The 15,960-nt window shown below is 55.5% G+C and overlaps 1 protein-coding gene across 1 annotated transcript; it reads right to left on the bottom strand.

Annotated features, from left to right (window-relative positions):
• Positions 1-1,511: 1,511 nt before the first annotated feature.
• On the bottom strand, positions 1,512-15,960 carry ROBO4 (roundabout guidance receptor 4). Its single transcript, XM_028125953.2, has 18 exons — positions 15,855-15,960; positions 15,161-15,490; positions 14,742-14,899; positions 14,421-14,541; positions 14,036-14,163; positions 13,708-13,936; positions 13,337-13,449; positions 12,482-12,650; positions 12,146-12,328; positions 11,991-12,033; positions 9,222-9,358; positions 8,830-9,093; positions 5,133-5,240; positions 4,823-4,961; positions 4,175-4,402; positions 3,672-4,030; positions 2,239-2,445; positions 1,512-2,103 (listed from the first exon to the last, which is right to left on the bottom strand). Exons 1-18 carry the CDS (start codon positions 15,922-15,924, stop codon positions 2,093-2,095), a joined length of 2,997 nt encoding a protein of 998 aa, XP_027981754.2. The 5' UTR covers positions 15,925-15,960; the 3' UTR covers positions 1,512-2,092.

The raw sequence follows: 15,960 nt of genomic DNA, 5'->3' as shown, positions 1-15,960 counted from the left end.
CTCAAACAGGGCGCCTGGGTGGCTCAGGCCGTTAAGCATCTGACTCTTGAGTTGCGGCTCAGGTCAAGATCTTAGGGTGGTGAGATGGAGCCCCTCATCGGGCTCCGCGCTGAGCACAGCATCTGCTTGTCCCTCTCCCTCTCCCTCTGCCCCCTCCAGCCCTTCCCCCCACCCCACCACTCTCTCTTTAAAATAAGTTTTAAAAATCTGTAAACAATTTTTTAAAATAAATAAACAGAAGAAAACTCGAGGAATGAGGTTGATGGGGGAAACCCCAGCCAAAAAGGAGAAACAGGCTGTTTTCAGATCCCGACTCCCTCACAGAGGGTGTGTGCACAGGGATAGCTTTTGGCCAGGGCTAGGCCCGGATGTGATTGGTTTGGCTGGCATAGAATTTTTTTGAAATTTTGGCCCCGAATGCGCACTGCTCCATCCCCCACAGCCCATGCCACCGAATGGTTTTCTGAGCTTTGTTTCCTTCTGACTTCTTCACCCCCAGGCTCAGTAACTGCCCCGGGCTCTCAGGGGACGGCCACTGCCCCCACCCCCACCCCCAAGCCCAGGCTCTGACCTCTCCTGCCACTGTGACCTAAGTGTGCACAAATCCCTTTTTCTCCATTGGTCTGGCAAACCGGGTTGGAATGTTTTCAAAAGGAATTTTACCAGGAAGCTAAAAGTAAAACAAAATCCAAAAAAGGAAAAGCAAAGAGAGAGGAACGGATATGTATCCGGAGCACTGATTTCTCATCCTGAGACGAAGACACTCCAGCCCAGACTGGTAGTTCAGGCAGCACCGTGTCCCCCAGGCCCTGCCTCACTCGGCCTGTGAGTTCAGAGTGGCCTCTAGGTAGAGTGGCTTAGGTTTGGGGGGTCATCACCCCCTTTCAGGGCCTGCTTCCTAATTGACCCTCCCTAAAGGCATCCTCCTGTGGCCCCTGGTCTTGCTCAGGAGCACTGTCGCCCCCAACTTGTGTGTTTTGCTCCTGCCTTTCCCTCCACGTTAGAAGGACCGGGCCCTTCTGGAACTTTCTGTGGCTCTGGCCCTGGCAGTCGGCTCCATTTCTCTGTTCTGTTGTTTTGTCTGAAGGGTGTTCACTAGCCAACCATTACAGGTGGTTCTACCTTTTGGGGAATGAAGCTACTTCGTCTATTTTAAGAAACCCTCTGGTCTTAAGCATCTGGGACTGGTCTTTGCGGGGGGGGGGAGCTGGGACCGCTGAAAGAAGGAGTTGTCTTCCTAGGACAAGTTGCGAAGACCAGCCGACCAGAAGAATCCGAAGGACCCGTGTAATTCTTCCCTCAATCACAAAACAGAACTAAGTGACTCTCCCTGAGTGCCAACGAGTGCCTGAGCCCTTTGGAACTCAGAATTCTTCCCATATCTCCGGGTACCCTCCCCAAAATGGTGCTCTGGGGAATGATCTCACCGCACTCAAGTCATGACAGTTTTATGGTATTAATTTCTGAAGCTCATAGAGTCCACAGTATGAGGAGGGGGCTTTGTCCTCCATTTCCCCACCTCCCTTCCCTCACAGCTCCCTCCCTGGATCCAAGCTGACCCCTCTGCCTTGGTAGCAAGGTCGGGCCTCACCGCTTCGGGGCTGGTCAGTGGGTCCTCCTTTCTTCCTCTCCCGGGTGTGGCTGGGGAGAGGTGAGCCCGCCCCTGTGGGAATGAATGGTCCCCTCCCGAGAGGGGTGGCTCTGTAAAGCTCCTTCCCTTACCGCCTGTCCCACAAGCTGCTGCTGTCCTCTGGAAAGACCTCTGGCTCCCCCACTTCCCGTGATCCAAGTGGGTGGGGAGATTGGGAGATAAGGCTGCTTCTCAGGCCAGAAGACTTGGCTGTGGGATGGATGGAAGGAGGAGAAAGCAAGGGCGAGGAGTCAGGCCAGGATGGTTTTTTGCTCCCTGAGGGCTCCAGGTCTGCTTTGTGCTTATTTTGTTGTGCTTTCATCTGTTTTCACAATCCCGGAAGGACGAGAGCTCTCCGGGAGACCGGGCAAGGTGGTCCCCCAGCTGCAGAGAAGTGCAGGCCAAGACTGACACTCCACAGGGGGGTGGTTTGATTCTCTTCTTGGCAGTCTCGGGCACAGCTCATGAGGAGTCTGCAGGGGAAGTCGAAGGAGAGTGGAGTTACCCCGCTGCTCCCCCTCTCCTGCCCAACCCCAGGGCTCCTCCTGGCTCCTCCCCGGAACCCCTCAGCAAAGGTCACCGTGTCAGCTCAGAAGACAGACACTTACTGCCAGCCTTGGGCTCAGGACGGTCGAGCTGACTTCTTCGGGAAGAGATCCGAGAGTCGGGGGGCCAGGGAGGCAGCCCCCTTCCCAGCCGCTGGCTGTGGTGGTCCTCCATGTCCTCCAGCCAGTCCGACCTCCACTCCCACAGGGGTAGGGAGAGGGCGGAGGTCAGGAAGAGGTCATCCCGGGGGGAGGGAGGTGAGGAAGCCTCTGTCAGGGAGGGTAGAGTTATTTGTAGAGGGCTGACCTTCACTCTGAGGGACCAGTTTAGGGCAGAATGCTTAGAGCCTGCTTCAGGCACTCACCCAACCTGGAAGATAACCTAGCCCCAACTCAGCCCATCAATTCTGGCAGCCATTGGAATGAGTCCATTGGTTTCTTTTGAGAGAATAGCTTGAGCTGTTTCCTCCCAGCCCAGCTCTGGGCTTCTATCCATACTCTCACCCTTCACCACACCCCCTCCCTGGGCATCCTTCTCTCTCCGTTATGGGCACTTCTGCCCTGGATAATCCTTGCTTTCCCCTTTACAAGCCTGGTTGTTTTTCTTGGAGGCAAAGGGTAGAGTTAGGGTTCATAAGATGGGGAGAGGGGTTCTGACAGAGTATATGAGGAAGTGGGGGCGCCTGGGTGGCTCAGTCCGTTAAGCGTCTGCCTTCGGCTCAGGTCATGATCCCGGGGTCCTGGGATCGAGCCCCGCATCGGGCTCCCTGCTCAGCGGGGAGCCTGCTTCTCCCTCTGCCTGCCGCTCCCCCTGCTTGTGCTCTCTCTCTCTCTCTCTCATCAAATAAATAAATAAAATCTTAAAAAAGAAAAGGAAGGGGCACAGGGAGCCCCGAGCTACTGTCTGTTGACAGGGACACAATGGTCCCACTCTGCTCGACAGGTGGAGGGGTGAGCCCAGCTTCTTCTCACCCCAGCCACAGACAGGGCAACGGGAAGGCTTGTAAGCATAGCAGGAGGTAAGAGAGAAAACAGACCTTCCCCTAGTGAGGAGAATCTAAAACAGTGAGTTGGAGTAAATAGAAGAAGTGGGGAGCAATCTTTCCTAGAAACCAGTGTCTGGGTTAAGAGGAGCAATCTAGAGGGAGGGCAAGGGGCCTACAGTTGGCTGCCTCTGGGCTTTAGACTTGAACATTTTGTCCTTGTTCTTGTGGGTGACCTTGGGCAAGTGAAAAAACCTGTTTGATTTACAGTTTCCTCATTTGGAAAAGAAAGATAAAGAATATTCCTCACAGAGTTGTTAATATTGAATGTATATATAGGGCCAGGGACAGAGCACTCATTCAATAAAAGCTAGCTCTTTTAAGGATTACCACAAAGACAATGGTTAGGAAGCCTTGCCTCTTGGTTGGGGAAAAGGCAGGGAGGGGTTCTTCCAGGAGCTGTGTCTATTCCAAGGGGTGGAGGTGAGACGTGAGGCAGGTGATCCCACATACCCGTGAAGACGCAGTCCGCCTCCCTGGGCTCCAGACCAAAGCCAAAGCTGTCCACGGCCATGGCCAGGGCCCGGGCGAAGTGGGCGTCGGCGAGGAAGGAGCCGTCAGAGGAGCTGACGAGGCTGGCTCTGGCACTGGGGACGTTGTCCTCAGAGGCAGAGCCCCAGCCGTTGGCCAAGGAGCCCTCGCTGGGGGTAGGGGTGGGGCAGGGCCGGGGTGGGCACAGCAAGCCCCTCACTTCGGACCCCACCCCTCCTCCAGCCCTGCCCACGTCTGCTAGCTCTGAGGCTGTCGGGATGCTGATGTAGCCGTAGGTGACAGGGGGTGAAGGAGCCCTTGGCATAGGAGAGACACTATTCCTAGAAGAGAGACAAAATGGGAGACAGGACTAAGGTTGAGGTGGGTAGGCTGGCCGCAGAAACATTCCCGGGAGGAAGGGCGGAGATAAGCTACTCTTGTCCGTGCTTATCTGTAGTCCTTCGGTCATCCCTCAGGCAACTCACCTGGGGGTCTCTTCACCTTCACTAAGCTCCAGGCACAGGGCCACCTCCTCGGGAGTCAGCACACTGTCCTGATCCTCCCCCAGGGATGACAGTGAGGAGCTGGACAGACGACTGGACTCGGGGCTGGGACCAGAGAGGGAAGAGGCCTGGGGGCTGGAGGCGATCAGGATGGGGAGGGGGCCAGCTGGCTGTGGGAGGGAGGGGGGCGCTCGGGGCTCCGCAGAGTGCCTGATTGGGGTAAGAGAGTGATGACAGGGTGGTTAGTGCAGCCCCTGTCCACCCTCCCCCAGCCGCTGCCCAAGCTCAGCACACACCCCTCACACCCCTAGTCCCCCAGCCGCTGCCCAAGCTCAGCACACACCCCTCACACCCCTAGTCCCCCAGCCGCTGCCCAAGCTCAGCACACACCCCTCACACCCCTAGTCCCCCCGCCGTTGCCCAAGCTCAGCACACACCCCTCACACCCCTAGTCCCCCCGCCGTTGCCCAAGCTCAGCACACACCCCTCACACCCCTAGTCCCCCAGCCCCTGCCCAAGCTCAGCAAACACCCCTCACACCCCTAGTCCCCCAGCCCCTGCCCAAGCTCAGCACACACCCCTCACACCTCTAGTCTCGCAGCCCTGCTTCCTGACCCCATGCCCTCTTACTGGGTCTGCTGACTCTGAGCAGGGGCTCCACGAGAAGGGAGGGGTGCTGGGGGGAGAGGGCGCGAAGCCAGCTCATTGGAGGAGCTGAGGAGCTGTGGTCCCAGGGCCCTCCAGGCAACCAGAGCCTGGGGCACAGCTCCTGGGGAACAATAACCTGGGGGTGAGACCGGCAGAACCCCCATCAGCCCCCCACACCTGCCCCCCCCAGCCCCAGCTTCCTGTCCCCACACCCCACCCACCCAGCCTCCTCAGGGGCAAAAGCAGCCACCCTGCCTCACCCCCTCACTTCCCTTTTCGGGCCTTCTCTCACCTGGGCTTTGGGAAAGGTTCTTGGAGCCTCTATTCCCCAACTCCCAGGCCCAGAGCTCCAGAGGGTGGCTGGCCCGGAGGGGTGGGGAGCTGTTAGCTTGCTGCAGCTCTGCAAAGGCAAGAGTCAGTGGGTGGGGGGGCAAGCCAGGGTGGGCCTTGCAGTCTCCAACCACAGGCTGTATCTTCAGCCGGTCTTTCAGTTAGGCTTTAGAGTCCCTGAACCCAGAGAAAAGAGGGAAGAACCTCCCTCCATCCTCCCCATCCTCACCTTCATCCAGGCAGCTATGATAAGGGAGGAAGGTAGCACTAGGCTCAGAGTCAAAAGACCAGCATTCACAGCCCAGCTCAGTTACGTAGCTGCTGTGTGACCTCAGGTAAATTCATTAACTTTTCTGAGCTTTGGTTTCATTTGGGAATACCCAGTCAAATGATAGTTTTGCCAATCTTAATTTATTTATAAACACAGATTGGGAAGTTCCTGGTGCCTAAAAGAGACTTTGACAATTTTCGTTTCCTTACTGTATACATTCCCATCTTCCTGATCTCTATACCCTCGCATTTCTACTCCTCTCATGAATTTTGGCCCTGTGAAGACAAATACCCCTTCTTTTCTTGGAGAGAATCTGTTAATTTCCATCTCTCACATTACAAATATCTTACAATGTTCTGGATCACCTTGCCCTGAAAAACCTGAGTATCTCTCACGTGGGAAGAAGGGTTGGACTGTCAAGTTGAGCCGAGTGGGTAAGACAACCCCACACCTTACCGGGTGTAACAGGAGCGAGTCAGCTGAGAAGAGGACCTCTAGAAGAGGAAGATGTGTTGGTCTCACCCAGGGAGGCAATGCGCTGCCCATAGATATTTGATATTTGTTGAATGAATGAGCAAATGGATGGATAATATCAGAGATGTAGATGTCAACATGAGGTGAGAAGAATCACAAGATGGCGGCTACCATTTGGCTCACAAGGCCACTTAAGAGACAGGGCTCTGAGTGAACTCTGACAATGGAGAAGCTGAGGTAACTGCAGGAACAGACCCAGCTGTGTGCAGTGACCCAAAGCATGCTTCTTGGTCAGGCCAAAACCCAAATGGATCTAAGTTTAAACCAGAAGGGAACTGGGAGGGTAATGGAGGGAAGAGATTTCCCCAAGACCAGGAAAAAGTAAAATATCAAGTGAAGGAAAAAGGAAGCAGCCTTCAGATTAGTGTCACATGATCAGAAGCTCAGTTAGGAAAGGCGTTCCGTCCTTGAGAAATCCGAGACCAGGCAGGACGCTCGAGGCTTAGCTGTCTAATTGGTCTGATCTCAAAGATTTGGAGACCAAAACTGGGCAGGTTCAGAACAGGGATGAGATCAAGGCTACGGCATTCACCAAGACTATCTAAGCCCTGGGAATCCATGTACAGTGGCCAGACCTTCTGAGCCACTGGGATGAAAACGCACACAGCGGCCAGATTTCCTCCACCAAAATTGCTGCTTTGTTTTTTAAAATTTATTTCCTTTATTTGTTGTGTGACCTAGGGAGTCCTGGAGGCCAACTTCAGGTGCTCCAACTCTGTTATCAATGGCTTTGTCTCATCTAGTTCTGGTTTCCTGAGTAAGCTCAGAAAAGGGGACACGTGTTGGTTAGTTGGTGTGGACAAGGAAGACGAAAGGCCAGTCCTAGAAAAGGGCACCTTTGTCCCAGCCCGTTCTATTTCTTCTAAAGGATTCTAGTCACAAAAGCTCCTCCCACCATGCTTGCAATTACTTGGGTTTTACTTTTCAGTGTTATTTGAGCAAACTACACGATAAAAATGTTATCAAGGTTAGGTCAAATCTCATTGGGCATACCTGAATGGCAAGATATATTTGTTTGAAATCATTAAGTCGTTAGGATACTCAATGTATGTATCTGGCAGAGTGGAACTAAGAGCCTGATACAATGGATGAAACATGAGAGAGTGTAACTGTGGTGGGGAGAAAAACCCCAACTAAGGTCAAATAATAAGAAAAAAGAATGAGCAGGTCAAGGGGAATAGGGGGGCACTGAGAGAGTTTGTCAGTGTCAGAAGACAAAGAATCCTCAGTCTTTTGGACTAAGTGACAGCAGTAGATCCAACTGCATGGCTCTGGACAAGACCACAGCACGGTCTTGCTGCTGCTGGGGACCCAGGAACCAGAGGTGGGCCATCGAGTGTCACCGGTGTAGGGGAGCTGCTGTGGTCGGCCAGTGGGGCTGAGGTGAGGAGACACCGAAGCCTCATCTCAGAATTGGAACCTGTCTTTTTTTTTTTTTAAAGATTTTATTTATTCATGAGAGACAGAGAGAGAGAGAGAGAGAGAGAGAGAGAGGGAGAGGCAGAGGGAGAAGCAGGCTCCCCGCGGAGCAGGGAGCCCGATGCGGAACTCGATCCCAGGACCCTGGGATCATGACCTGAGCCGAAGGCAGACGCTTAACCGACTGAGCCACCAGGCGTCCCAGAATTGGAATCTGTCTTAAGAATTGGCTGTAGAAAACTATTTACATTTCCCCTCCAGTAGTATTAATGTCTTAGGATGGGCTATACATCATATCCAAGTCAGTGTAGCTCTCCATGGGAAGGCAGGTTTTTAAATGGGACTTTTTCAACCCCTTTTTAGCTGCTATTTCATTGCCACTGACAATTCCTAATGCTAGAATTCTGAGGTGAAGCTGGAAAGAATGCCAACTTTGCTAATATTAGAGTCATAAAATTCTGGATATTGGACAAGCTCTTAATTACTCTGAATCCATCTCTGTCTTCATGAAAGTTGGATTATATCCACTAAAAAAAAAAAAAAAGGAATTGGCTCTAGGACATTTGTAAGGCTTACTAATCAGCACAGAAGGCTCATGAAGACAGCAGGTGGAGTGCAGGCCAATGTTCAGAAAGAAGAGAAACTAGTCAGTGGTAGAATAGAATCTCCCAAGGGAGCTCCCCGAGGGTGGCCTTTGGAAGCAGACCATTCTGGCTTCAAATCTGAGTTTAGCTTACTGACTTGTGGTGTTTTGAACAAGTTACTCATTTCTGATCCTCTTTCCCCATCTGCAAAACTAGAGAAATAATACCTAGCCAATAGGCTGGGGGTAATTTTAAATGAAATAACAAATACGTAAGGCACCTAAAATATAGTAGTTGCTAAAGAAACAGACACTCTGATTTTTTTCTCTCTGGGAAGCAGAAGTCAAGAGAGAAATCTGGGCAGAAAGGAATGACTCATTCTTGTCTGGGAAGTGAGTAGGGAGTGAGTGCATGGGGAGGCCCCGGGCCCAGGGCACAAGGAGACGAGGCTCCAGGCTAGCACTGGTCACATGCTTTCAGTTTCTAACGTTACTTATATGCTGGTCAGCCGCTCTCCTCAGACTCTGAGCCCTTGGATGGCAAGAGCTGTCTCTTGTGTCCCCACAGCTGGCTTACAGTGGTGCTTAGGAAATGTCTGCCAAATTCAAATGCGTGCAGAAGTCGGCCCACGACTGGTGTGGCCAAGTGGAAACAGCACAGCGTAAAGAAAAGCAGAGTTCAGCACACTCCTGGCTGAGGGCTCTGGTGATAGTGGGGAGACCCTGTGTCTGCCATGGCTGGGACAGAGCCCCCATCCGGCTGCGAGGCCCCCGGGTCACGTTCCCACCACGTTCCCACTCCTGTTCCCTCCTGCCACCCGCTCTAGGCTGTCTCTCCTCCCCATTCCTTACCCTGCTTCTTTTTGGCCTTCCAAGCCTCTGCAGGGGCCAGAGGCAAGCGCGGAGAAGCGAGGCCCCGGCGGCTGCAGAGGCTGTCTGGACTGGGCCAGGGGCTGGAAAGCCGGGCCAGCTGGGGTGGGAGACGCCTGACAGCTGGGGTCTTGGGGCTTGGCCGGGCTGGGGGGCCAGAAGGCAGCTCAGCGATGAGAGAACCATAAAAAGTGCTGGTATCGGGAAGCAGGGGCACACCCGGGCTTCGGGGATCCCAGGAGATCACTGCGGTAGGACGACAGGAAGAATTACGGCCAGTGCATCCCACCGCGCAACCCCCATCTCCAGCCCTGGCGAGGGGGTGATCCCCTCCCCCCCGCGTTGGCCCCCGCGGCCCCACTGCGCATGCTCACAGGAGCGACGACAGTCCCTGGCGTCCCGGGGGTCCACGCCTAGCCTGCTGCTGAGGCTGCTGCTGCTGCTCAGGTCCCGGGAGCCCGACGTGGAGCGCCAAGTGTCTGCCAGCCAAGGGGAGTCGCTATGATCCATCCTGGGGCGATGGAGGGTGGGGACGGGGTAGGAGAAGTGGGGTGAAGCGAGAACATAATTGGCCAAGACCTCCAGCTCAGAGGGTCGCAGACGGGGTGGTAGCAGCTTTATTCTCGCTGCTGGCTAGCCCTTCACAGACTCCTGAAGATCTCCGACCTGGTGCCCCAAACTCAGTGGTCTTTTCTTATCCTGGGACCCGGGCGAGTCCAAGGGGCCCAGAACCGGGAGGCGTTGAAGAGAGACAGCTATGTGCGGAGACAAAGAGGACACAGATCCGGGGGCAGACGAACCCGCTGTGAAAATCCCCATCTGCCGCAGCCTAGCTGTGCAGCCCTGGGCAGCGAGGTCTACCAGCCTCTTGGAGCCCCGGTTCTTTATCTGTAAAAGGGCTACAAAAAATAAGCCTTCCATGTAAGGCTGATGTTGTGAGTGGAAATGAGGAAATGTGAGATCATTCAGCTGGCAGGGCTGGAGTCTGCTACGTGGATGTTGCCTTCTCTACGTCCAGTCTGGTTCCCTTTGAACTGGGTGCCCTGCTGGCTGCCTGAGTAATCTGGCAAGAATAGGGATCAGACCAAAGCAATTCTCTGCCTAAAACCTTCAGTGGCTCCCCATTTACCAGGATAGAGCCCAGTTGCCTAGCATGGCTAACAGGGCCCTTGTCGGTCTGGCTTCCAGCCCCCTAACCTTGTCCTTCAGTCTGACCCATCTTGCGCCTGTGTCCCAGCCAGCCCAAATGGCTGATGTTTCCCTATGAACATAGCAGGCTAGTTTTTGCTGCTCCTTTCCCCTTCCCCTTCCCCTTCTTTTGTCAGGGTGATTGTGGAATCTTCCTCCCATATTTCCCCATCCTACTCCCCTTTCCACGAATCTTGTGCATGTTTCTGCACTTTTTTATTTTAAAGATTTTATTTATTTGACAAAGAGAGAGAGAGACACAGCGAGAGAGGGAACACAAGCAGCGGGAGTGGGAGAGGGAGAAGCAGGCTTCCCGCGGAGCAGGGAGCCCGATGCGGGGCTCGATCCCAGGACCCTGGGACCATGACCTGAGCCGAAGGCAGACGCCCAACAACTGAGCCACCCAGGCGCCCCACTTTTTTTTTTAAGATTTATTTATTTATTTGAGAGAGAGAGAGAGAGAGCATGCGAGTGAGCAGGGGGAGGGGCAGAGGGAGAGGGAGAAAGAGAGAGTATCCTCAAGCAGACTCCCTGCTGAGTGCAGAGCTAGATCCCAGGACCCCTGAGACCATGACCTGAACTGAAATTAAGAATTGGCTGCTTAACCAACTGAGCCACCCAGGCACCCCCACGTTTCTGCACTTCTAACACTGGATTGCATTCAGATGCTAACATGGCTGTCTCTGCCTGGACGCAGAGTTCCTGGTGGTGTGGAGCCTGTGCTAAAGAAATGAATGAACACAGAACCATCAGAATGGAATCCCTCTGGGGCGCCTGGGTGGCACAGTTGGTTAGGCATCTGACTCTTGGTTTCGGCTCAGGTCCTGATCTCAGGGTTCTGAGATTGAGCCCCGCATGAAGCTCTGCACTCAGTGTGGAGTCCGCTTAAGACTCTTTCTCCCTCTCCCTCTCCCCCTCCCCCATCCCCCCCCTTTCTCAAATAAATAAATGTCTTAAAAAAAAGAGAATGAATCCCCCTCAAAGACAAGGGATAAAGTCCCAGGAGATCCAGAGAAGGTTCAAGGAAGAGCAGACAAAGCCCAGGAAGTCGCTGGAAAAGAAAGGCCAGTGAGCACAGAATAATGCAGGAATATGGCCCCAACCAGCTTAGAACCTTGCTCTGGGCTGAGACACTGACAGCAAAACGGTAGCCCCAGGGCTGGTTGTGTCTGGCACAGAGTAGGTGCTTGATAAACTTGTTGAAAGATGCAGACTTGGAATGTGAAGCCCTTCAGAGGAAATCCAATGAGATAAAGAGCAGGAGAAGGTGGGCAGAGCTGAAATGGTTATTTAGTGTAAAACTCAGCCAATAAGAAAAAAAGGATGTTTTCTTTCTTAGCATCATGTCTCATAACCACAGACTTGCTTTGGCAGCCAAAGACCCTTGGAGCAGGTGTACCTGCCCCCTGCCCCTGATATTGAGAACGAGGAGGGAGAATCGAGACTGTAGGGGCAGAGTGCCCTCTGCTGGAACTGTGGGTGATTACTGGTGAAGGAGGGATCTCGCGATAGGTAGGTGATTTCCTGAATGCAAAGGCACCCCTAGGTAGACACTGGGTGTACAGAGAAAATTGGAAGTTAGACTGGTCTTTCCATGCTAGTTACCCCCACCTCGCAGAACCAGTCAGCAGGAGAGTCTAGGAAGTATTAGTGAGAGGTGGGTGACAAGCGCACCCATTAACCGTGTGACACACCAGCTATTAGCAGTGTGGCCTTGGGCAAAGACACTTAAGTCATGAGTCTCAGTTTACTCAACTGTCCAATGGGGTTATAGGAACATAAATGAAAGAGAAATTAATTCTCTCTTGGAGCTCAGGAGAGATTTGGGTAGTAGGATCCCAAAGTGCGTGGCAGCAGGAGAGAGAATATTCCATCCAATTCTCCGTCCTGGCTCCACTGTCCCTTGGCCCCTCGGCCCCTGCCTCACCTCAAGCCCCTCCCCTCTCATCTCTCACCTGTGCTTTAAGATGGCGTCCTCACTGGTGTATCTGTACAGACCTGGACGAGGGCAAAAGGAAGGCTAAATCCCGAGTGTCCAGCACCGGGCCCGAGATCTAAACCCCTGTATTGTTCTGCCCTCGACCGCCCGGGAGTCCACTGTGTCTCTCACCTGGGCCCAGGTGCACCCCTGCTCGGCGCCGGCGGTGGACACACACGGCGGTGCCTAACAGCAGAAGCCAGAGCAAAACACCCCCACCAGCAATCACTTCTGGCCGCTTCAAGGTGGCCCTCAGCTGCTCCAGGGTCCAGGGACCATCACTGAGTTCTTGGGTGGCTCGCTCCATGGTCCGCTCTGTATGGGGATTTGTGCTCAGTGGGCAGGGTGGGGCGGGGCGGTGAGAGTGGGGCAGACGATGAACCGGAGGGGTGAGATGTGAGTAGGGAGAGAGGAAGGTGGGAAGGGGGGCTCACGGGGTGTGGGTGGGCTGGTGGGCACTGCCCTCACCTAAAAGGAGGCAGACGGGGCTACTGGGGGGCCCAGGCCCAGCACCAGTAATGGCAGCCACTTGCACGCAGTAGGAACCTGGCTTTCGGGTGGCGATCTCCAGCTGGGTCTGCTCACCCGCCACAGTCCAGTTGGCTGGGGGCAGTGAGGTGTTGCCCAGGCTCCAAACCTGAGGCACAAGCGGAGGTGAGCAATGGTCCCCCTGCACCACCCCAGCAGCTGAGCCCTTCATCTCTGGGCATGTGGCCACCCTGGGGACATTCCCTCAACCCCAGGCAGCCATGCTTCTTATTCCCTTCCCCCTGCAGAGTGAGAGAGACCTCTCTCTAGCCTGGCAGAAGCAGGGCCAAAGCAATCTGCTAACATAGACGGTAGGCCGTGGCTCTCAACCTTCACTGTGCTTCGGGGTCACTGGGAGGGTTTGTTAAAAATCCAGGTTACTAAGCCCATCCCTGAGTTTCTGATTCACGAAGCCTGGGAAGGACCCAGGGATTTGCGTTTCTAACACGTTGTCGGGCACTGCTAGTGCGGCTGGTCCAAGAACCCCATTCTGAGGCCACCATCTTAGAAGCTGGGAGTCAGACACAGCCCGGTTTGGTTCCTGTTCTGCTTCCTGCACCTGTGACCTGGGCCTCGCTCTCCATGTCTGTAAAGTAGGGATAATCACCCAGGATGGACAGTGAGACAAAAATGAGATCAGGTAGGAAAGTGCTTGGCAAGGCCTGGCAAAACCTCGCCCAGCAACAGCGAGATTCCCCTTGCTTCTCTGCATGGGGGCTGTTTCTCAGTGCCCAGAGCAAAGGTATGCAGGGTGTCAGGGAAGAGGGATGTCCTGGCACCACCAGGAAGGGGTACCTGGTAGCCACGGATGATGCCATTGTGGTTTTCAGCAGGTGGTGGGACCCAGCTCACAAGGACACTGCTGTTGCCAGGCTTTAAGGTCACCTCCTGGGGAGGGGCACTGGGCACTGGAGGGGAGGAAGAGAGTCTATAAGGGATGCTGAAGGAGGGGACCCTAGGAAATGGAGCTGGGAAGGGGATGTGGTCACAGACCACACTGATAAGAATAGGAGCTTCTTGCAGCTCTGCTTGCTGGCCATGGCAGAAGGGAGCCTGGGAGTTAAGGCCCCCTCCCCCGCCAGACTGGGGTGGGACAGTCCAGGGGCCCACAGACAGGAAGGTGCCGGAGAGCATACTGCTGGGTCCTGGGGGCATCTGTCCCTGACCTTGTTCAGGCAGCCTCAGGAGCAGCACGTTGCTGTCAGGGCCTTGAGCCCGGCCAGAGGATGGTCTCACTTTGAACTCGTAGTCTTGGCCCCAGAGGAGGCCTCCCAGCTCTGCGCTCTGCCAGCCAGCCAGCAGGGCCTCTGCCCACGGAGCTCCCGGGCCTCCTGGGGCCGTCTGGACCCTGAACAGGGCTGTGTAGGACTGAGCAGGTGCCGCAGGGCCGCTCACCTGGGAAAGAGTCCAGAGGAAGGATGGGGGTTCAAGGGTTTAGGACCAGCTCTTCCTTGAGCTCTGGACTGGCACCCACCCCTAGGTCCTGGGCCTTACCTTCCAGCTGAGCCACACAGCAGGCTCAGGCCTGCTGCTCTTTGCGGGGTCTGGGTTCAGCAAGGTCACATTTTCCAGCTGAATGTGCACAGCCAGCAGCTCCAGAGGCTCTTTATAGGTCTGGGGCTCTGTGGGGAGCATAGGGGTGTTCTGGGGCCTATAGGCCAGAGTGATGAGATTGAGGAGTGAAACAGTCCCCAGACGTGGAGCAACCACAATTCCCAGATTTCCCAGTCTAGAGCACTCCTATTTCTCCTCTAGGATGGGGGAACCTCTCTTTAAATGGGGTCCCCCATCACTCTGATCCCGATCCCACGTTGATCCCCACATACCCTAAGCCCAGCCCAAACCAGGCCCTAACTTGAGCTGACCACCCTCGCCTTACCCTGGACAGATACCCTGGCTGCCCGGCTCTCCCGTCGTCCTGCACTGTTGGTGGCCACACACATATAGGTCCCCTCATCGCTCTTCTCCGCTCTTGCCATCTGCAGGGAGCCCCTGGAGACCTGTCGAGGCCAAGTGCTTCGTGAAGTCTCCATGTGGGGAGGGGCTCTGACTGGGGAGGGAAACTTAGGCCTCTCTGCCTTCCCTTCCTCAAATTCTGCAGGGGACATGGGGCCGGGGGGGGGGGGGCGGGTCACTCCCTCCGGGTGTGCCCCATTCCCCTCAGAACCAGAGAAAGCACGGGAAGGGGGGCTACACTCACCGTGTGCCGTCCTGGCTGTAGGGCCAGGGGTTTGCCATCCTTCCACCAGGAGACTGTGGGCTCTGGGTGGCCCCTGGGCGGCCCACACTCCAGAACCACCGGCTCGCCCACTGTGGCCACTGTATCCTGAGGCTGGGTCTGGAAATCCTCCCGAAGGTCTGCGGGCACGATGGAGGGTCAGCAGGGAGGATCGTCCAGTGCTCCCCTCCACAGAGGCCCTGCCTCGCTCGGTGCCTCCTGCTGCACGCGCCCCATTCAGCTTTACCCACCTTTTCACTGCCTTGTGTTCACTCCTCAGAGCCCCAGCCCTCAGTTCTCCCAGGCCAGGCCTTCCCTCACAGATGGCCCCCCAGATATCCTCACCTCAGGCATCGGGCCCCAGGTGTGCCCCACCCTGGGCCTCCCCTCCCAGGCTTTACCAGCCGCAGACAGCCGAGCCGCTCTGCTGATGGCTGTGCCCAGCCGGTTGCTGGCCTCGCAGGTGTAGACACCCAGGTCTGTGGACAGGGCCTGCTCGTCCTGGCCATGTCCCCGGGCAGGGGGCCGCAGCAGCAGGAGTGTTCCATCAGGTAGGAGGTGGTGGATGTCTGGGGGCACCATGCTCAGGGGCTGCCCGTTCAGCAGCCAGCGGATGGTGGGAGGCGGCTGGCCCGAGGCTCGGCAGCTCATTTTGGCGGGGCCTGGGCCCTGGAGCAGCTGGTCCTGGGGGTGGACTAGGATCTGGGGTGGGGAGTCCTGGGCCGTGCCTCCTGGAAGGGAAAGGGGGGGCGGAGCCCAGTGTGACTACCAACAGGACCCCCCAAATCCCTGAACATCTCTTCTGCCTTCTCTTGTCTGAAGATAGCTTCCAATAACAAGCTAGCCGGGAGGGGTGCCATGTCACCGCCTCTTGAGCAGTTTGCAGGAGAGACAATAATCTACTGTGTGAGGACGGGGGGGGGGGGCAATTAAAAAGCTGTAAGAGAAGTAAGGGCCCCTGTGTTCTAACCTCTCTGTCTCACACATACATCATCATCACCACCATCGTCATCACCATCTCTGGCACCCCTGCTGCCAAAGGGAAGGCCTTGGATCGAGGGAGCAGGGTCTAGGAGAGGGGACGGCCACACTCACCCGTGACAAGCAGAAGCAGGAGAGACAGGGGCCCCGGGGCCCCAAGGAGGCCCGCTCCTCCAGAGCCCATGGCTGCTCTCGGGCCTCTAGCCTCGCCGCAAGCACT

Source organism: Eumetopias jubatus, unplaced genomic scaffold (genome assembly GCF_037043125.1).
Source record: "Eumetopias jubatus isolate StellerSeaLion01/CBP00866 unplaced genomic scaffold, mEumJub1_p1.0 scaffold_13, whole genome shotgun sequence".
Taxonomy (NCBI): Eukaryota; Metazoa; Chordata; class Mammalia; order Carnivora; family Otariidae; genus Eumetopias; species Eumetopias jubatus.
The sequence above is the reverse complement of the archived record's forward strand: the minus strand, read 5'-3'. Positions and strand labels throughout refer to the sequence as shown.